The sequence below is a fragment of the Martes martes genome (genome assembly GCF_963455335.1).
Source record: "Martes martes genome assembly, chromosome: 9".
In the NCBI taxonomy this organism is placed as follows: Eukaryota; Metazoa; Chordata; class Mammalia; order Carnivora; family Mustelidae; genus Martes; species Martes martes.
In genome coordinates this window covers 1,085,461-1,100,457 of record NC_137896.1, presented here as the reverse complement: position 1 = coordinate 1,100,457, position 14,997 = coordinate 1,085,461, and the positions used below count along the sequence as shown (strand labels likewise).

Here is a 14,997-nt window from a genome sequence, read left to right as displayed (position 1 = left end):
CAGTTCCAAACACTAGTTTATTACACACCAAGTAATGACTCTGAATATGAAAATGAGGGCATCGAAGGAGTCCACGGTGACAATGTCTCCTTTACGGGCCAAAGTGGCTTCCAAGGGAGTCTCTGGAAAATGTCCAGCAACAAGGCTGGACACGGGCCGCGTCGCAGAACACGGTCCCATGCCGCCGGAAGTCAGCACGGGGGGAGGGAGAAACAAAGGAGTCAAGTTTCCAAACTACTTCTAATTAAGAACAATTTAACTTGTTCCAATTGCTAAGTGGGCATATTTAAAATGTAAATAAAGTAAGTAAAAAGCGGTGCACCTTGGAAGACTAAGGAAATTACAAAGGATGTTAATTTTTGAAGTTATCATGTTAAGAAAACATGATGGAATCAGGCGGATAATTGAAAAGTTTCTTGCTAATTGTCAACATGTCTTCATCCCCGAATGGTCTAAGAGGACACGAATGGCTAAGTATTTTGTTCTAGATAAACATCTTTACAAAACGTGCTGTAACGTCCCCACGGAGGCCCCTCAGCTGGACTCACGTCCCCCAGAGCCAGATCGCCGGGGCTCCAGGGCAGCACGGACGCTGGGGGCCCCGGGCAGCAGCCGCCGCTTCCGGAACTGGCGGTCCCTTCCCGTCACTTGACGTCCATGGCCGGGCTGCTCTGAAGGCTCTCCTGCGCAGGACGGGCCACCAAGGAGTCCGGTCTGGTCAACTTGAGCCTTCTGCCAGTCTTACCGCAAAACACACTCTCGAATTCCTGAAGTTGAGAAAGAACCATTAATGCTGTGAATTTATAGACTCAGAAACTCTCTCAAAACATACAAGGCTGGGGACGCCCGTCCGGCTCAGCCAGCGGCGGTGGGCAGCTCTCGGATCTCATGTCGTGAGTTCAAGCCCCACGCTGGGTGTAGAGATTACTTAAGATGAATAAATAAGATTATAAAAAATTAAAAATACACCAAAGGTTGGAATTATGACTTAAACTACTTCCAAAGATAGAAACGTGTCATCCACAAACTCATGTCACCTCTTGTAAGGGGGTGTGCGGGCTGAAAACGGGGATTCAAATGTTTTTCTCAAAGTCACGTTTACACCTACTATTAATTTTCCAATAATTCCCATAATTCCCGTCCATATTAAAAAGCCTTCTTGGGGCGCCTGGGTGACTCAGTGGGTTTAAGGCCTCTGCCTTGGGCTCAGGTCATGATCCCGGGGTCCTGGGATCGAGCCCCGCATCGGGCTCTCTGCTCAGCGGGGAGCCTGCTTCCCCCTCTCTCTCTGCCTGCCTCTCTGCCTGCTTGTGATCTCTGTCAAATAAATAAATAAAATCTTAAAAAAAATAAAAAAATATAAATATAAATAAATAAATAAAAAGTCTTCCTTATTTAGAAACAAACACCTATACTTATGTTTTCTAACACAGTAAAATCTGCATGCTACTTTACCATTTTCACGTGTGTGCGTGCGTTTGCCAGGCCCACTGTCCCGCAGCATCACTACTGTCCCCCTGTAGAACTTCCATCACCCACTAGACACCGGGCCCATCACTACCCCGCGCACACGGGGGGAGTGCTCCGGGGCGGGCCTGGCATCAGGGGTGGCTCTGGAAGCTGAAAGCGGGCTCCCGCGGAGCCCTGTCCACCGCGGCCCTTGCTCCCGCTCTCTGCCTCTAGGAACTTTGACAAGTCCCAGGGTTCCCAGCAGGGTCAGACTGGCCGGTCCTGAGCACACCGGGCAGCCCCAAGCTCACAAAAGAAGGCGAGAGCAAGCACATGGCCTGATCTCACCAGCCTCTGGGAAACAAAGATTGGGGTGTGCAAAATGTACACGGTGGGAAAGACTACAGGACGGAGGAGTCTGTCTCTTCAATAAAAAAAGGACCGGGGGGGCGGCGCCTGGGCGGTTCAGTGGGTGAAGCCTCTGACTTCGGCTCAGCTCATGATCTCAGGGTCCTGGGATCGAGCCCCGCATCGGGCTCTCTGCTCAGCGGAGAGCCTGCTTCACCCGCACCCCCTCTGCCTACTTGTGATCTCTGTGTCAAATAAATAAATAAAATCTTTAAAAAAAGGACAGGGAGGAAAGGAGGGAGCCATCGTGGACTCAGAGATGTTGAGCACCACCAGCCAACGTTCGGCCGGGTGGCATTTGGATCCTGACTCAAGGGAGTGGGCAGCAGAGACGGCTGCAAGCCCACCAGGGGCGTCTGGATGTGCTGTGGCTTTCCAACCACGTGTCTACATTCAGAGATGCCCTTGAGAAGGAAACCGAGAGATCTGCGGAAGGCTTTCAATCACCCATCAAGGGCCACAGGACGGGGGTACTGACAACGCGCCCTTGTGTCCGAGGAACACTGGAGCTCTGTGCTCTGCTCTCCCCATGTTTGTGCATGGATACGTTTCCGTAAGTTTTTTTCTTTTTTTAAAGCATAACGTTTTTTTTTTTTTTCCTTTAAGATTTTATTTATTTGACAGACAGAGATCACAAGTAGGCAGAGAGGCAGGCAGAGAGAGAGGAGGAAGCAGGCTCCCCACCGAGCAGAGAGCCCGATGTGGGGCTCGATCCCAGGACCCTGAGACCATGACCTGAGCCGGAGGCAGAGGCTTTAACCCACTGAGCCGCCCAGGCGCCCCTAAAGCATAACATTCTTAAAAATTAAATTTACATTTATAGATTTTCTATTATGGTAAAAAAATACGGAACATGAAGTTTTCCATTTTAGCCACTTTGAACGGTTTTAGCCAGTGGCACTACCTTCGCGATGCCATGTGATCAGCATGGTTTCTGACTTTTCATCATCCCCCCACAGACACTCTGTCCCCATGAGACACGGACTCTCGCCCTCCCCCAGCACCCACCCCGTGTCCCACTTTCTGCGTACAAATTGGGACCACAGAGAGGTTGGCGCAGAAGCTGTCCTTCCGTGAGTGGCAGCCTCGGGGCACCCGGGCCGTGGCCAGTGCCCGGGGCGCTGCCTTTCTGCGGCCAAATCACATTCTGCCGTCGGTGCACACGCTGTGCTTACCCACTCCTCTGCTGATGGACACTTGGGGGTCTCCGCGTCCAGGCTGCTGTGAACATTCCCATACAAGTGTCCACCCGGGTCCCCACCCACAAATGCAACGGCCCATCTGGCAATTCTTTCTGAGAACTGTCACCCCATTTTCCACAGCAGCTGCACGGTGCTCTGCTCCCAGACCTGCTATTCTGCCTGTCCGTCTGTCTGTGCGTGCCAGCCACACCTACTGGGGGCAGGCGGCAGAGTCCCCTGGTTTGGATCTGCATTTCCCTGACGATCAGGGATGTTGAGCATCTGCTCACGGACCTGTGGGCCATTTGTTTATCTTCTTTGGAAGAAGGTACTCAAATCCTCTGCTGGTTCTGAATTGTGTTGTCTTTGTCGCTGGGCTGTAGCGGGTTCCTCCTGGATTCACATCCACCAAGGGACGCGGGGGTACTGTGCTGCACTGATAACACCAGGCCCACCGGCGGCGGCTGCAGTGCGCTTCCTGCCGCCCGCACTCGGGCTATTCCTGCTCAGATCTACTTTCTTCCTGAACTTTAAAGGGCTTGAGGGTCTAAGATGAGCACATTTTGACAATTTCCTATGTATATCCTGACACTCAAAAGCCCAAAATATAAAATATTTGTCCATATATGAGAAGGCAGAATTTACCTCTGGGAATAATTACATAAAAGTCACAAAGAAGGAAACCGTCACTTCTGACAAAGAAAGTACTCGAGGGGCGCCTGGGTGGCTCAGTGGGTTAAAGCCTCTGCCTTCGGCTCGGGTCATGATCCCAGGGTCCTGGGATCGAGCCCCACATCGGGTTCTCTGCTTGGTGGATAGCCTGCTTCCCTCTCTCTCTCTGCCTGCCTCTCTGCCTACTTGTGATCTCTGTCTGTCAAATAAATAAATGGGATCTTAAAAAAAAAAGAAAGTACTCGAGACTTTTGGAACGTCGTGCACACGACAAGGTGAGCGCTGGGCGTCCACCCGGCCGTGCACACTCCCGCCAGCAGTGGGGAGCTGCGGTGCGGTCTGGGGTTCCCAGGGCCCCGGCACCTCCTTACCGGGGCCAGAGGCAAGCCGGCAGCCACCGTCCTACCCTCTCCACCAGCATCTGTTTCAGTGAAAGCTCAGTGAAATGACGGGAGTTTCAAGGGAGTTTTACGAGTCAGAACACCCTGAGGTGACGTCTAGCCAAAGCTGACAGGCACGTTAGGTTTGTAAATATGAGACCGCCTGATAGAAGGAGGGACTTCTGGGGGCACCTGGCTGGCTCAGCAGGGAGAACGCGCGACTCTTGACCTTGGGGTCATGAGCTTGAGCCCCAAGTTGGGTGTGGAGACGACATAAGTAAAAACCAACTTAAAAAAAGCAAATGTCTTTCTTTTTTTAAAAAAGACTTATTTATGACAGACACAGTGAGAGAGAAAGCACAAGCAGGGGGAGAGGGAGAAGCAGGTTCCCCACGGAGCAGGGAGCCTGACGGGGGGCTCGATCCCAGGACCCTAGGATCACGACCTGAGCTGAAGGCAGGTGCTTAACGACTGAGCCACCCAGGTGCCTTGGAGAGCAAATTTCTTAATAGACAGGAGAGCGATGGCTCCAACCACACGTCAAGGAGCCGTGCCAGGAAGCTGTGAGGACTACGGGCGGATGCAGGCCCCTGTGAGCGCAGACCCACCTGAGCACACGCTCAGGGAACCAGGCCGGGCCTCTCGGAGCAGGTCTGCCCGACAACAGAGGACAGGAAGAGTCTGGTTTGTTTGTCTTTTAAAGAATTCTTTTTTTAAAATTTTTATTTATTTATTTGACAGGGAGGGAGAGAGAGAGCGCGCGCGAGAACACGAGCAGGGCCAGGGGCAGAGGGAGAAGGAGGCTCCCCGCCGAGCAGAGAGCCCGATGCAGGACTCGATCCCAGAACCCTGAGACCAGGACCTGAGCCGAAGGCAGAGGCTTCACCGGCTGAGCCCCCCAGGTGTCCCGAGAGCAAGGATCTGAGTCGCTATTAATGGTCTCAGCCTCACAAACACAGGGCTCACCAAACGGACAAGACATGTTTTTGCCAAATAAACACAGAACTTTAAAAAACTGACCACAGAAGAGGTCACAACGAAAGTCTCAGCAAACTTTCAAAAACCTGTTTCTTTATGCAGACCATCTTTGCTTATGAAAACGTAACCAAAAAATGTGAAAAACAGACCAAAAGCTTTTAAACTCAGGTTGTCAGAAAGATTAAAACTACAAAAAAATAGGGGCGCCTGAGTGGCTCAGTGGGTTAAAGCCTCTGCCTTCGGCTCAGGTCATGATCTCGGGGTCCTGGGATCGAGCCCCACATCGGGCTCTCTGCTCGGCGGGGAGCCTGCTTCCCCCCTCTCTCTGCCTGTCTCTCTGACTACTTGTGGTCTCTGTCTCTCTCTGCACCAAATAAATAAATAAAATTAAAAAAAAAAAAAAACTACAAAAAAATAAAGAAGGTAAGCTTCCAGAACAACATACAAGCAAATTACAACGGGAGAAAACACTACCGTGTGCCGCCCCCGCCAAAGCCAATAGAGCAGAACAAGACCAGAAGCCGGGACACCCACGGCCGCCGGGTGACAAGGGCACAGACGCCCCGGCTCGGGAAGGGCAGGACCAGCCCACGGGAGCGCCCGGCAGTGAGGCCTGGGACCAGGGCCGTGGCCTGGCAGTGCCTGGCTGCAGCGCTGGTCCCAGGTCTCCGCGAGGAGGTTGTCCTCCTGCCATGCCCACCCAAGCCACGTTTATACACAAGATGTAAGATATGAGTTTTAACCTATTCGGTCTCTGAGTACATACAAAGACAGGTAACAGATCTGTTCTGTGGTGAGCGCCTTCATCACATACAGATGAATCGTATTAATAACTCACTGCTAACAGGTACAAAGAGCCAAACGTTAAATCATTTTCATTTTTGGTTTTTTAAAAGATTTTGTTTATTTATTTGACAGAGAGAGACACAGCCAGAGAAGGAACACAGCAGGGGGAGCTGGAGAGGGAGAAGCAGGCTCCCCGCTGAGCAGGGAGCCCGATGCGGGGCTCGATCCCAGGACCTTGGATCACGACCTGAGCTGAAGGCAGACGCTTAACGACTGAGCCACCCAGGCGCCCCAAATCATCTTCAAAAATATAAAAGCTTTTCTCCAAAGAAGGCATCCAGGTGGGCAACAGACACATGAAAAACTGCTCAACATCACCCGGCATCGCGAGCATCATCACGCCAGTCAGAAAGGCTAGAATTAACCAGTCAGGAAGCGACAGACGCTGGCGAGGATGCGGAGAAAGGGGGACCCTCCCGCACTGCCGGCGGGGACGCAGGCTGGTGCGGCCACTCTGGAGAACAGCACGGAGCTTCCTCAAAGTTGACAACAGAGCCGCCCTACGACCCAGCAACCGCGCTACAGGTACTTCCCCCAAAGGTGCGGACGCGGTGACGCGAAGGGAGACGTGCACCGAGCGCCCAGAGCAGCGATGTCCACCGTAGGCGAGCTGTGCGAGGGGCCGCGACGCCCTTGCACGGATGCACGGACGGGCAAGATGCGGCCACGGCGCCTCCGTCAGGGGACGAAGACCAGCTTTTGCATCGACGTGGTTGGAACTGGAGGGGATCGTGCTGAGTGAACTACGTCGGGCAGGGTCCTATGGTTTCGCTCACACGTGGAATTTAAGAAAGAAAACACAGCAGCCAAGAGAAAAAAAGAGAAGTCATACAAGAAACGGACTCCTGTCCCGTCTTGCAAGACGGCGGGCGGAAAAGCCGAGAAGGCAGGTGCCGGCGGAGGCGGAGAAGGTAACCCGAAGGCCAAAGCGCCAGAAGGGGAAGCGCCGCGGCGGCACTGGCGGGCGCTCCCCATCCGCAGCGCACGCCGGAGGGGCCGGAGCGGACGAGGCACTCGGCAGCCGGGTCCAGGCCTGGGAAGAGACGGGAGGTTCGTGCAACTGTCGCAGATCCGGCTGGCGGTGACGAGGGCGGTCGGTGCCCGGGCGGGAAAACCTCGCCAAGTGCCGAGGTCTTCCTGCTGAGATGAGCCTTGCGAGCTGCTGAGCTGGGGGGCGGGGGGTGACCTCCCAGCGAGCTCGTGAGCAGGTGTGAGCCCGCATCCCTCGGGACCATCACGCCTGGCCTCGCCGGGCGCTGCGGAGGCAAGACGGCGGTTTCCGGGCAGCCGCGCACACCGGCTTTGCCACTTGTGCCCGCGCCCCTGTCCCTCAGCTGAGCTCCCGCGGTCGATCGCATCGGAAATTCGCCACCGCCACCCCTGCCCAAACCCGCAGCGTGAAAATCCCGGGACGCCTCGCTGACGCCTCCGGCAGGAATCTGCGAAACCCAGACGCGGGAGGGCGAGAGCGTCGACGCCGAGAAGAGAAGTAGGGGGCGGCGGACGCGCGAGGCCGAACGGACAGCGGCGGGTCCCAGCGCTGCCGCAGCGCGAAGCCGCGGCTTGGTTCAGGGCCACCGCCGCTCGGTGTTTTCTCTCACGACGGACTCGGCCCTCACAAAGCGGCGTTCAAAATTCTTACGAAGAACCTAATTAAATGCCTGATCCCTTAAGAAAAACAAAGAAACAGACTCTGCACTGCAGAGTACACGGAGGCCCAGCAGGGCGGGCGCAGGTGGGGGCCCGGGACAGACAGGAAGGGGGACACCTGTGCTGCCGAGCTCCAGGCGGCGGCCGACGTGCCCATCTGTCCTACACCTGCCACGGATACCATCGCGCTGCACTAACTGGCTGGAATCGAGAAAAAAAGCTTCACAAAAAATGCTCACGAAAGCATCATTTTATTAAAATTCACAGCCTCCCTCAAACACGTAACGTCAAACGCGAGCCGTAGGGTCACCATAAGCCACTGGGAGGGAGCGGGACCCAAGTGCCGCTGAGACGCGATCACACGGGTGATGCCGTGGCGCCGTGCGGAGACAGAGCCGGGGAAGGAAACACAGCCGCGGCCCCCGCCCCGCCAGGATCCACACGCAGGAGGCTCTTTGGAAAAGGCTTCGCCTCGATGCGCCAACCTCAGCTTGGTCCCTGCCAGACGCCGCGACCACGGCAGCCACACGATGGCCTGGACAGGGAGCAGCGTCGGGGGGCGCGGGGCTTGCCCCCCCAGGGCCTCAGCAGCGCGCAGCCTGACCGCCAGCACGCTGAGGCCGGCACGGGGAGCCGAGGTCCCCCCAGGGCAGAGCAGTGAAGCCAATGCCGGGAGCGCCCCGTTCTCCCATCTGATCCCCGAGGAAGGGGCAGCTGCACTCCCGCTCACACCACACATTCGGCCCTGCTGGGAGCCGCGCTCGCTCGCTGGAATTGCCCCTGGGACCGAACAGACAGGGCCAAGGCGGTTCTGGCTGCACTCAGGGGCCAGGTGCTCGGGCCCCAGGACCCCCATGTTGTCCCCGGCTCCTAGCCCATGGAAGAGAATCTCTTCCGCGCCTTCTGAATGCATGTGGGTTCCAGACTGCTGAACACTATCTGCCTCTCTCTTCCTGCCTAACTCGTGTTGCTTCAACCCTTCGAGAAGCTGTCATAGGGTAACAGGTGTCCGAAACCCCGCTGAGCCCCATCTGGTCCGCTGCCTGCAGCAGGGGCTGTCACTCAGACTCCACAGGTCAGCGAACTGACCCAGGCTGTGACTATCAGTCCGTAAATGACACACTACAACACTAACGAGCTTTTGTTCAAAGTGAACTCAGTATCCGACACCGGATTCCAGGAAACAAAGGACTGTCAGGGGCCTCTTAGGGAAAAATGGATAAAAAACATCACTTCTAGGTTTATAACATTCTGAGACTGCACCTGCCCTCATTACTGACCTTTTTGAGAGAGTCTCCGTGTCTTTCCTGAATGTACTTCAGGAACGCCGTGGTCCACTGCAGGGTGGTTGCCTTGTCCGTCTCTGCGTTGCAGAACGGGACTAAAAGATTCAACTCATCGCAGCAAATGCGGATCCTGCGCCTACGGACAAAATCCAAAGTAATCACGCTGAGAAGCAGGCGCCAGGCCACTGCTCCTGGCCTGGCCCCCGGCGCTCGGCTGCACTCCGCTGGGACTGCCCTGCTCATGGGCCAGGAGCGAGGGCCACGTTCAAGTCTCTAGACCAAAGACAGAGCCAAACCCCCCAAACGGGAAGCAAAATTGCGTGTGTGCTTTCCCTGGGTAGATCGTTCCTTACTCAGAAATCACGACCCTGCTCTCCATGCGCCAAGGAACTCACCCGCGGCTACGTCATAGCTTTGACCGCCAAGGGGCCCCGGCTCACAAAAGGACCACAGACCGTCTGCCTGCTAAGAGCCCGACACCCAGTCTTTTTAGAGGTAATTTTTTTTTCAGACAGAACTTAAATCACAAATCGGGCCTTACAATTAGACCACGTTAACTCTCGCAGATGACACTCGGCGTCGCGCCAAGTCCTAGAGACGCTGACGCAGAGCAGCAGACGGAGCACGGCCCTTGCTGCCCACCTTCCCACGCGCACACGCGGGAGCTGACGCAGGGATCTCGTCAGGCAAACACGACAGCTGGCGCTTATCTCCGGTCCGTGCAGGGGACAGATCGACGTCGCCAACGAGGCACGGACGTGAGAGAGTGAACCGGCGGCGCGGGGCCCTAGGGGATGGCAGGCTGCCAAACTACGGGAAGGGTCCTCCCACGGCAGGTACCCAGGAATCGCTGATGAAATGTCAGAGTGGGAAAGCTGCCCTTCGTAGCTCACAGACGTCCTTCAGTTTGAGCGAGAGCGTGTGCAAGTGTCCGTGTGTGCGTGCGTGTGCGTGCAGGTCTCAGAACGACCGCGGGCGGGCTAGCTGGCCGTGACACGTCCCTTAGAAAGAAATAAACTGCCTCAGGTCAGCGCTGGAGCCGCAGCTGGAGCTACATACCTGCCTCGCCCCCTGCTGCGGAAAGGAGGCTGGGACGAAGTACCCGCCAATGACTACGTTAACTACGTTAATCATGTTACGGAAACATCGAGTAAAAACCCAGCTGCAATACAGAGAAATTAACCACCTTTTGGTTCTATGTAAAATCTAAAAAAATTCTCAATAAAATCTGCAGATAAAACGACCTAAGTAACAGTTTTAACCCCCTCCCTCCCCAACATTCTTAAAAGAAGCAGGCAAAGCCGGGTGCCCTGGTGTGCAGCCCAGCTGTCCCCCGAGGCCCGCTCATAAGGCCGGCGCCTGACGGCTGCTGGGAACTGCGATCTCGGGAGGGTTCCCAGCACCGCTAGTGAGGTGCCTAACTGTGCCTAAAACGTTGGTACAAACAACACGGTTCATGCTGAGCGCTGGCTCTCCTCCTGGGGCTCACCAGGGAGGGAATGTCCCCGTGACCCGCTCTGCCAGTAAAATCCTGGGGCACCGAGTCTCTCGCGAGCGTTCCCCGCTGGGAAGCTCGCCAGCCTCGGGACCAGGGGCCGAGGGAGCAGAGCGCGTCTGGGAGGCGACACCCAGGAGCTCGCGTCTGGCTCCCGGACTCCTCCCCAGGCACCTTGGCTAAATTTGCTGTGTCCTTTCTCTGTAATCGCTCACAGCTCTAAGTCGTCCTAGCGAATCATCAAACCTGGGGTGACCCTGGGGACCCCGGCCCGCCGAGCTGAACCAAGTCAGCATCTCCTCGGCCAACTTTTCTCCACTGGGAACACATTTTGAAATAACTGAACTGCTGTTTCAGGAGTAACCTGCCTATCGTCGCCAGTAACTGTAGTAAGCCTGCGTGTCGACAAGCAAGCACACGCGTTACCTTCTATCTCTTTCCATGCGGTTGTGCCTCTCCCTACGCTGCGACCTTCCTCCCTGGGGCCCGCTCTGGGTCTGCTCCCCGAGGTTTGCCTGCGAGGACTCCGCGGGCGGCCACGCGCCCTGTGTGGAGGTCGAGCCTTCGCCCACGTTCTGAATCTCTCCAAGGGCTCTTCGTTCTACGCCTGTGTCCAGCTGGCGCGCTCTACTCCGGTGCCTCTTACTCACGGCTTGCTTACATAGCGCTTCTTCTTTGCAAAAGAAGGAAAGAGTGGCATTTAATTTTTTATTTTACTTAACGTGTCCCCATTAATGCTGAATGTATTTCGTGGCATTTTTCAAGCCTGAACAGACACACGAGCAGGCGAGGAGCACTCAGAACTGAGCGGGAAGAGCTGTACCCACTACGGTAACCGGTACAAGCCGTTCGCGCAAAGCTCCAAGCTCCAAAGCACAAAACTGAACATAGATCCCTAACTAAATTAAAACACCCCGAGTAGTGTGTGATCAACAGAACCTTGTCTGAAGTCCCTCATTTATCAACAGGTGTTAGCTGCTGTCTGTGAACAGGGAAACCAAGAGGCTGTTTGACTTTTCTGATGTTCAGAATGGAAAAAACAAACTTTCTCCCCCAAGATTTTCTTTAATACAATCACTCTAACAGGACAGCAGGTGATCTACCTCCCATGCTCAGAAGAGGACAAGACCTGTGTGCCCTACGGCTCAAGGTGCCCCCAGCTGACCAGCGACTCTGCCCCTGGGAGGAGGAATCATGTCACAGCTCTTATGTGTGCCGGGGGAACACGGCAAGCCCCACCGCATCGAGGCCAGCCGGCGCCTAACCCCTGTGTGTGGTGACAGGCATTCCTGAGACGCCAAATGAGACCAACGTCTCCGTGGCCAAAGGGTCCATCGATATAGTAGCTTTCACAACGGGACCTGCGAGGAAGACATGGCGGGGAATTCACAGCGTTGGGACTATCTTGTTTCTGAAGCAAAGGAATTAGTATGTGGTTTGTTTCGCCACCAACCCTTCACTCTGCGCACGGAAGCACCTACTTCTGCATAAAAAGTCCAACAGGGAGAACGACCCACTGCCTGGAGGAGGCAGCACTCCACCCCCCCACCCCCCCACCCCCATCAGCTCTGGAGAAGCTAGGTGTCCTTTTGTCAGGTTAAGTCGAAAAATACTTTGTTTGCAGGGAGAAAGGGGTTGAGAGCTCACTCTCAAAGTGAGCAAAGTTTGCCTTTGGCAGTTTCTTTATTTCTAAAACTTTAGAATCACCTTATGGCCTCTTGCTCCCAACTCAATGCTCTGCCCATCTGTAGACTGTCTCCTAAAGCTTTTAGCAGGTTTCAGACTCCTGCCTCACTCACAAAATATAAAATAAGAAACCAAAAACCAAAAACACAACTATCAAGTGCTTTCAGCAACTTGAAGGAAACTGAGAATTTACGCAAGTCTATCACTTTTCCGTTTATGGAGATTACCAGTAAGAAAAAGCAGCCCTCAAGCTCAACGACTCCGTCCAAAACATAAATATGACATGTGAGGGGCGCGGGGTGGCTCAGTCGGTTCAGCGGCCGACTCCCAATTTCGGCTCAGGGCGATTTCAGCTCAGGTCGTGAGATCGAGCCCCGCCACGCGCTCTGTGCTCAACAGGGGTCTGCCTGAGACTGTCTCTCCCCTTGCCTCTCACCCTGCTTGTGTGCTCGGTCCCTCCCTCTCTCTCACTCAAACACAAGGATAAATCTTTAAAAAAGAAAAGACGACTTCATGTTTATGCTCGGCCTCTTGCCGTCCCCACCCTTGGCCAAGAGGCCAGCCAGCAGGACGGGGCTCCCTCCGCTCTATGGCTTACCTCCTACTTTAATCCAAACCTGCTCAGGCAAAGCTTTGCTTCTACTGCCCAAAGTCTGTTTAGTGGATTCAATTTCCTGCTGGTAACAGAAAGAGAACGCTCTAGGCAATCCAATGTCCTGATGCTTTGCAGCTTCGAGTACAGAACACGGGTTCCCGGAACCCTGGAAAAAATGAGGCGACAGCAAGTTTACCAGCACGCACGCAAATCAAATGCCCTCCAACCGAAGACACGGCAAAGACGGTAGCGCAATTTGAGGAACTCTGCGTCCATCCGGGACTTTAAGACGTTCCCAAACCACATAAATACTCTTGATTTTAATGACTATTAAGCTCAATGAAAGAAAAAATCCTTCAGGCCTAATGAAAATAAAATCCACCTAGTACAAAAGAGCAGCCCTGGTGAGTCCCTCCCTTACCTGCGACTGTGAGAGGCTCGAGCCCCCCGAGGCAGGGCAAGCATTCGCCGTGAACAGAGGGCATGTAAACTGCAACGCGGTGGCGGCCGCCGCGGTTTTGTTTTTTACCAACGTCGTGCATTTGTTTTGTTGCTGATGAAGAGGGACGTTCATGAACTCGGAAGGATGTCGGATAAGAGTTACCAAACTGCCAAGACAAAGGAGACGCGGAGACGCGTGAAGACCGTGTGGCAGGCAAGCGGCCAAAGGCTGTGACCCCCAGCACGCTCTCCCGGCTAGCGGGGGGCCGTCTAGACAGCCCGCATCCGGCAGGACCAGCGCCCCTCCTCGTGGGAACCTCTACAGGGCCAGGCTCAACCAGCGTGGCCAGGCCGAGCTCAAGCTTCTTGCTGGAAGAAGGACGAGGGCGCTGGGTATCACCCGAGACCAATCTCTCTCGCTCTTTTTCTGGCCATTCTCCAAAATCTGGCGACCAGGGACAAAATGGGGAAAGTCCCAGGGTCGGGAGGGACAGAAAGCCGAGGAGGCGCCCCCGCCCCCGCCGGCGCAGCGGCTGTTCTTCTTCAGCAGGGGAGACGCGAGTGACCGGCTGGCATCCTGGGGGGAGGCTGGAGCTGCGGTCTGTCGTCGGACACGTTCCTGCGGCCAAGGCTGCCCCGTGTGTGGAGTCCCCCCTAGGCTGAGTCGCGGTGGGGGGAAGCAGGCCTCTCCCGACATTGGGTGGAAGGCCTGGCGCGAGCGGTCTGGTCCGCAGAAGCGCCCGTGCGCTCGGCTCGGGGCGCGGGCCCGCAGGTGCAGACGCGGGGCGCACCCCGCAGGCTCCCACGCGCGGCGGCGGGCTCTGCGCGGCGCACTCGCTCGGCACGGGCGTCCGGCCCCCGCCCAGAGGGCCGACCTTTCGGGAGGGCCCCGGACCCAAGGGGTCTGCTCCCCGCGAAGGCCCGGCCGGAGGAGGCTGCCGGCGCTCTCGCGCGAAGACCCCACCTACAGCGACCCGCCCGGCCTCTGCCCCCGGGTCACCCAGTCCACACCCGGACCCGCCGGGCAGACGCCAGCCGCCCAGCCAGGCGGGCGGCCGCTCCGCGGGGCCTCGCCGTGCGCCCCCCGCGGGCCCGCGCCCCCCGCCCGGCCTCCCGGGAGGGCGGCGGGGAGGGACACCCACTTGTTGAGCGCCACGCCGGGCTCGGGGGGCTCGGCGCCGCGCGGGGCGGCCGGCGGCTCGGCGGGGAGGCTGTTGAAGCGGTCCTCCAGGCGGACGCGCACGGCCGACTTGGCCCGCGCCTCGGGCGCGCCCTCCGCGTTCTCCTTGCCGCCGCCGTCGGGCGCCTTGGGCCGCGGCGCGCCCGCTGCGGGGCCGTCGGCGCCCGGCGTCTTCTCGGCGGGGGCGGGGGGCGCGGCGGCGGCGGCGGCGGCGGGGGCGCCCGCCTCGCTCAGCAGCATCATGCGCAGCTCCTGGAAGTCGACGTGGCCCAGGCAGGGCGCCGCGCCCGCGAAGCCGCCGTCGGCCAGCGCGGGCGGGCACAGCACCGGGTACACGGGCGCCGCGCCCCCCGCCGCCGCCGCCGCCGCCGCAGCCGCCGCCGCCGCCGCCGCCGCGCCCCCCGCCGCCGCCGCCGCGAAGCCGCCCGCCGCCGCGCCCGGCGCCGCGGCCGCCAGGAAGGCCGAGCTGAGGCGCGCGTCGAGGTCGCCGTCGGCCGCCGCCGCCTCCATGTGCGAGTAGAGGATGTGCTGCAGCTGCGTGTACTCCACCTCCGTCATCTCCACCAGGCTCAGGTCGGTGGTCGTGAAGCTCAGCCCCGCCTCGCCCGGCGCCGCGTCCGCGCCCTCGGGGCCCGCCGGCCCGCCCGCCTGCGGCGGCTCCCGCGGCCCGGGGCCCGACATGCCGGAGCCAACGGCGGGGCGCGCGCGCGGCGGGGGGCCGGCGGGCACCGGGCCGGCGCGGCCTCGCCG

At 57.4% G+C, this 14,997-nt stretch overlaps 1 protein-coding gene across 5 annotated transcripts; it reads right to left on the bottom strand.

Annotated features, from left to right (window-relative positions):
• Window positions 1-3: 3 nt before the first annotated feature.
• On the bottom strand, window positions 4-14,962 carry TCFL5 (transcription factor like 5). 5 transcript variants are annotated; one of them, XM_080813897.1, is made up of 6 exons: window positions 14,210-14,962; window positions 13,048-13,234; window positions 12,630-12,792; window positions 10,772-11,018; window positions 8,845-8,986; window positions 4-767 (listed from the first exon to the last, which is right to left on the bottom strand). In XM_080813897.1, the coding sequence occupies exons 1-6, from the start codon at window positions 14,926-14,928 to the stop codon at window positions 645-647; spliced, it is 1,581 nt and encodes a 526-aa protein (XP_080670023.1). In that variant the 5' UTR covers window positions 14,929-14,962; the 3' UTR covers window positions 4-644. The 5 variants fall into 5 exon arrangements, with proteins under 5 accessions (XP_080670023.1, XP_080670024.1, XP_080670021.1 ...); XM_080813898.1 differs by having other exon boundaries at window positions 10,772-11,015; XM_080813895.1 differs by lacking the exon at window positions 4-767 and adding an exon at window positions 5,960-6,947.
• Window positions 14,963-14,997: the final 35 nt, after the last annotated feature.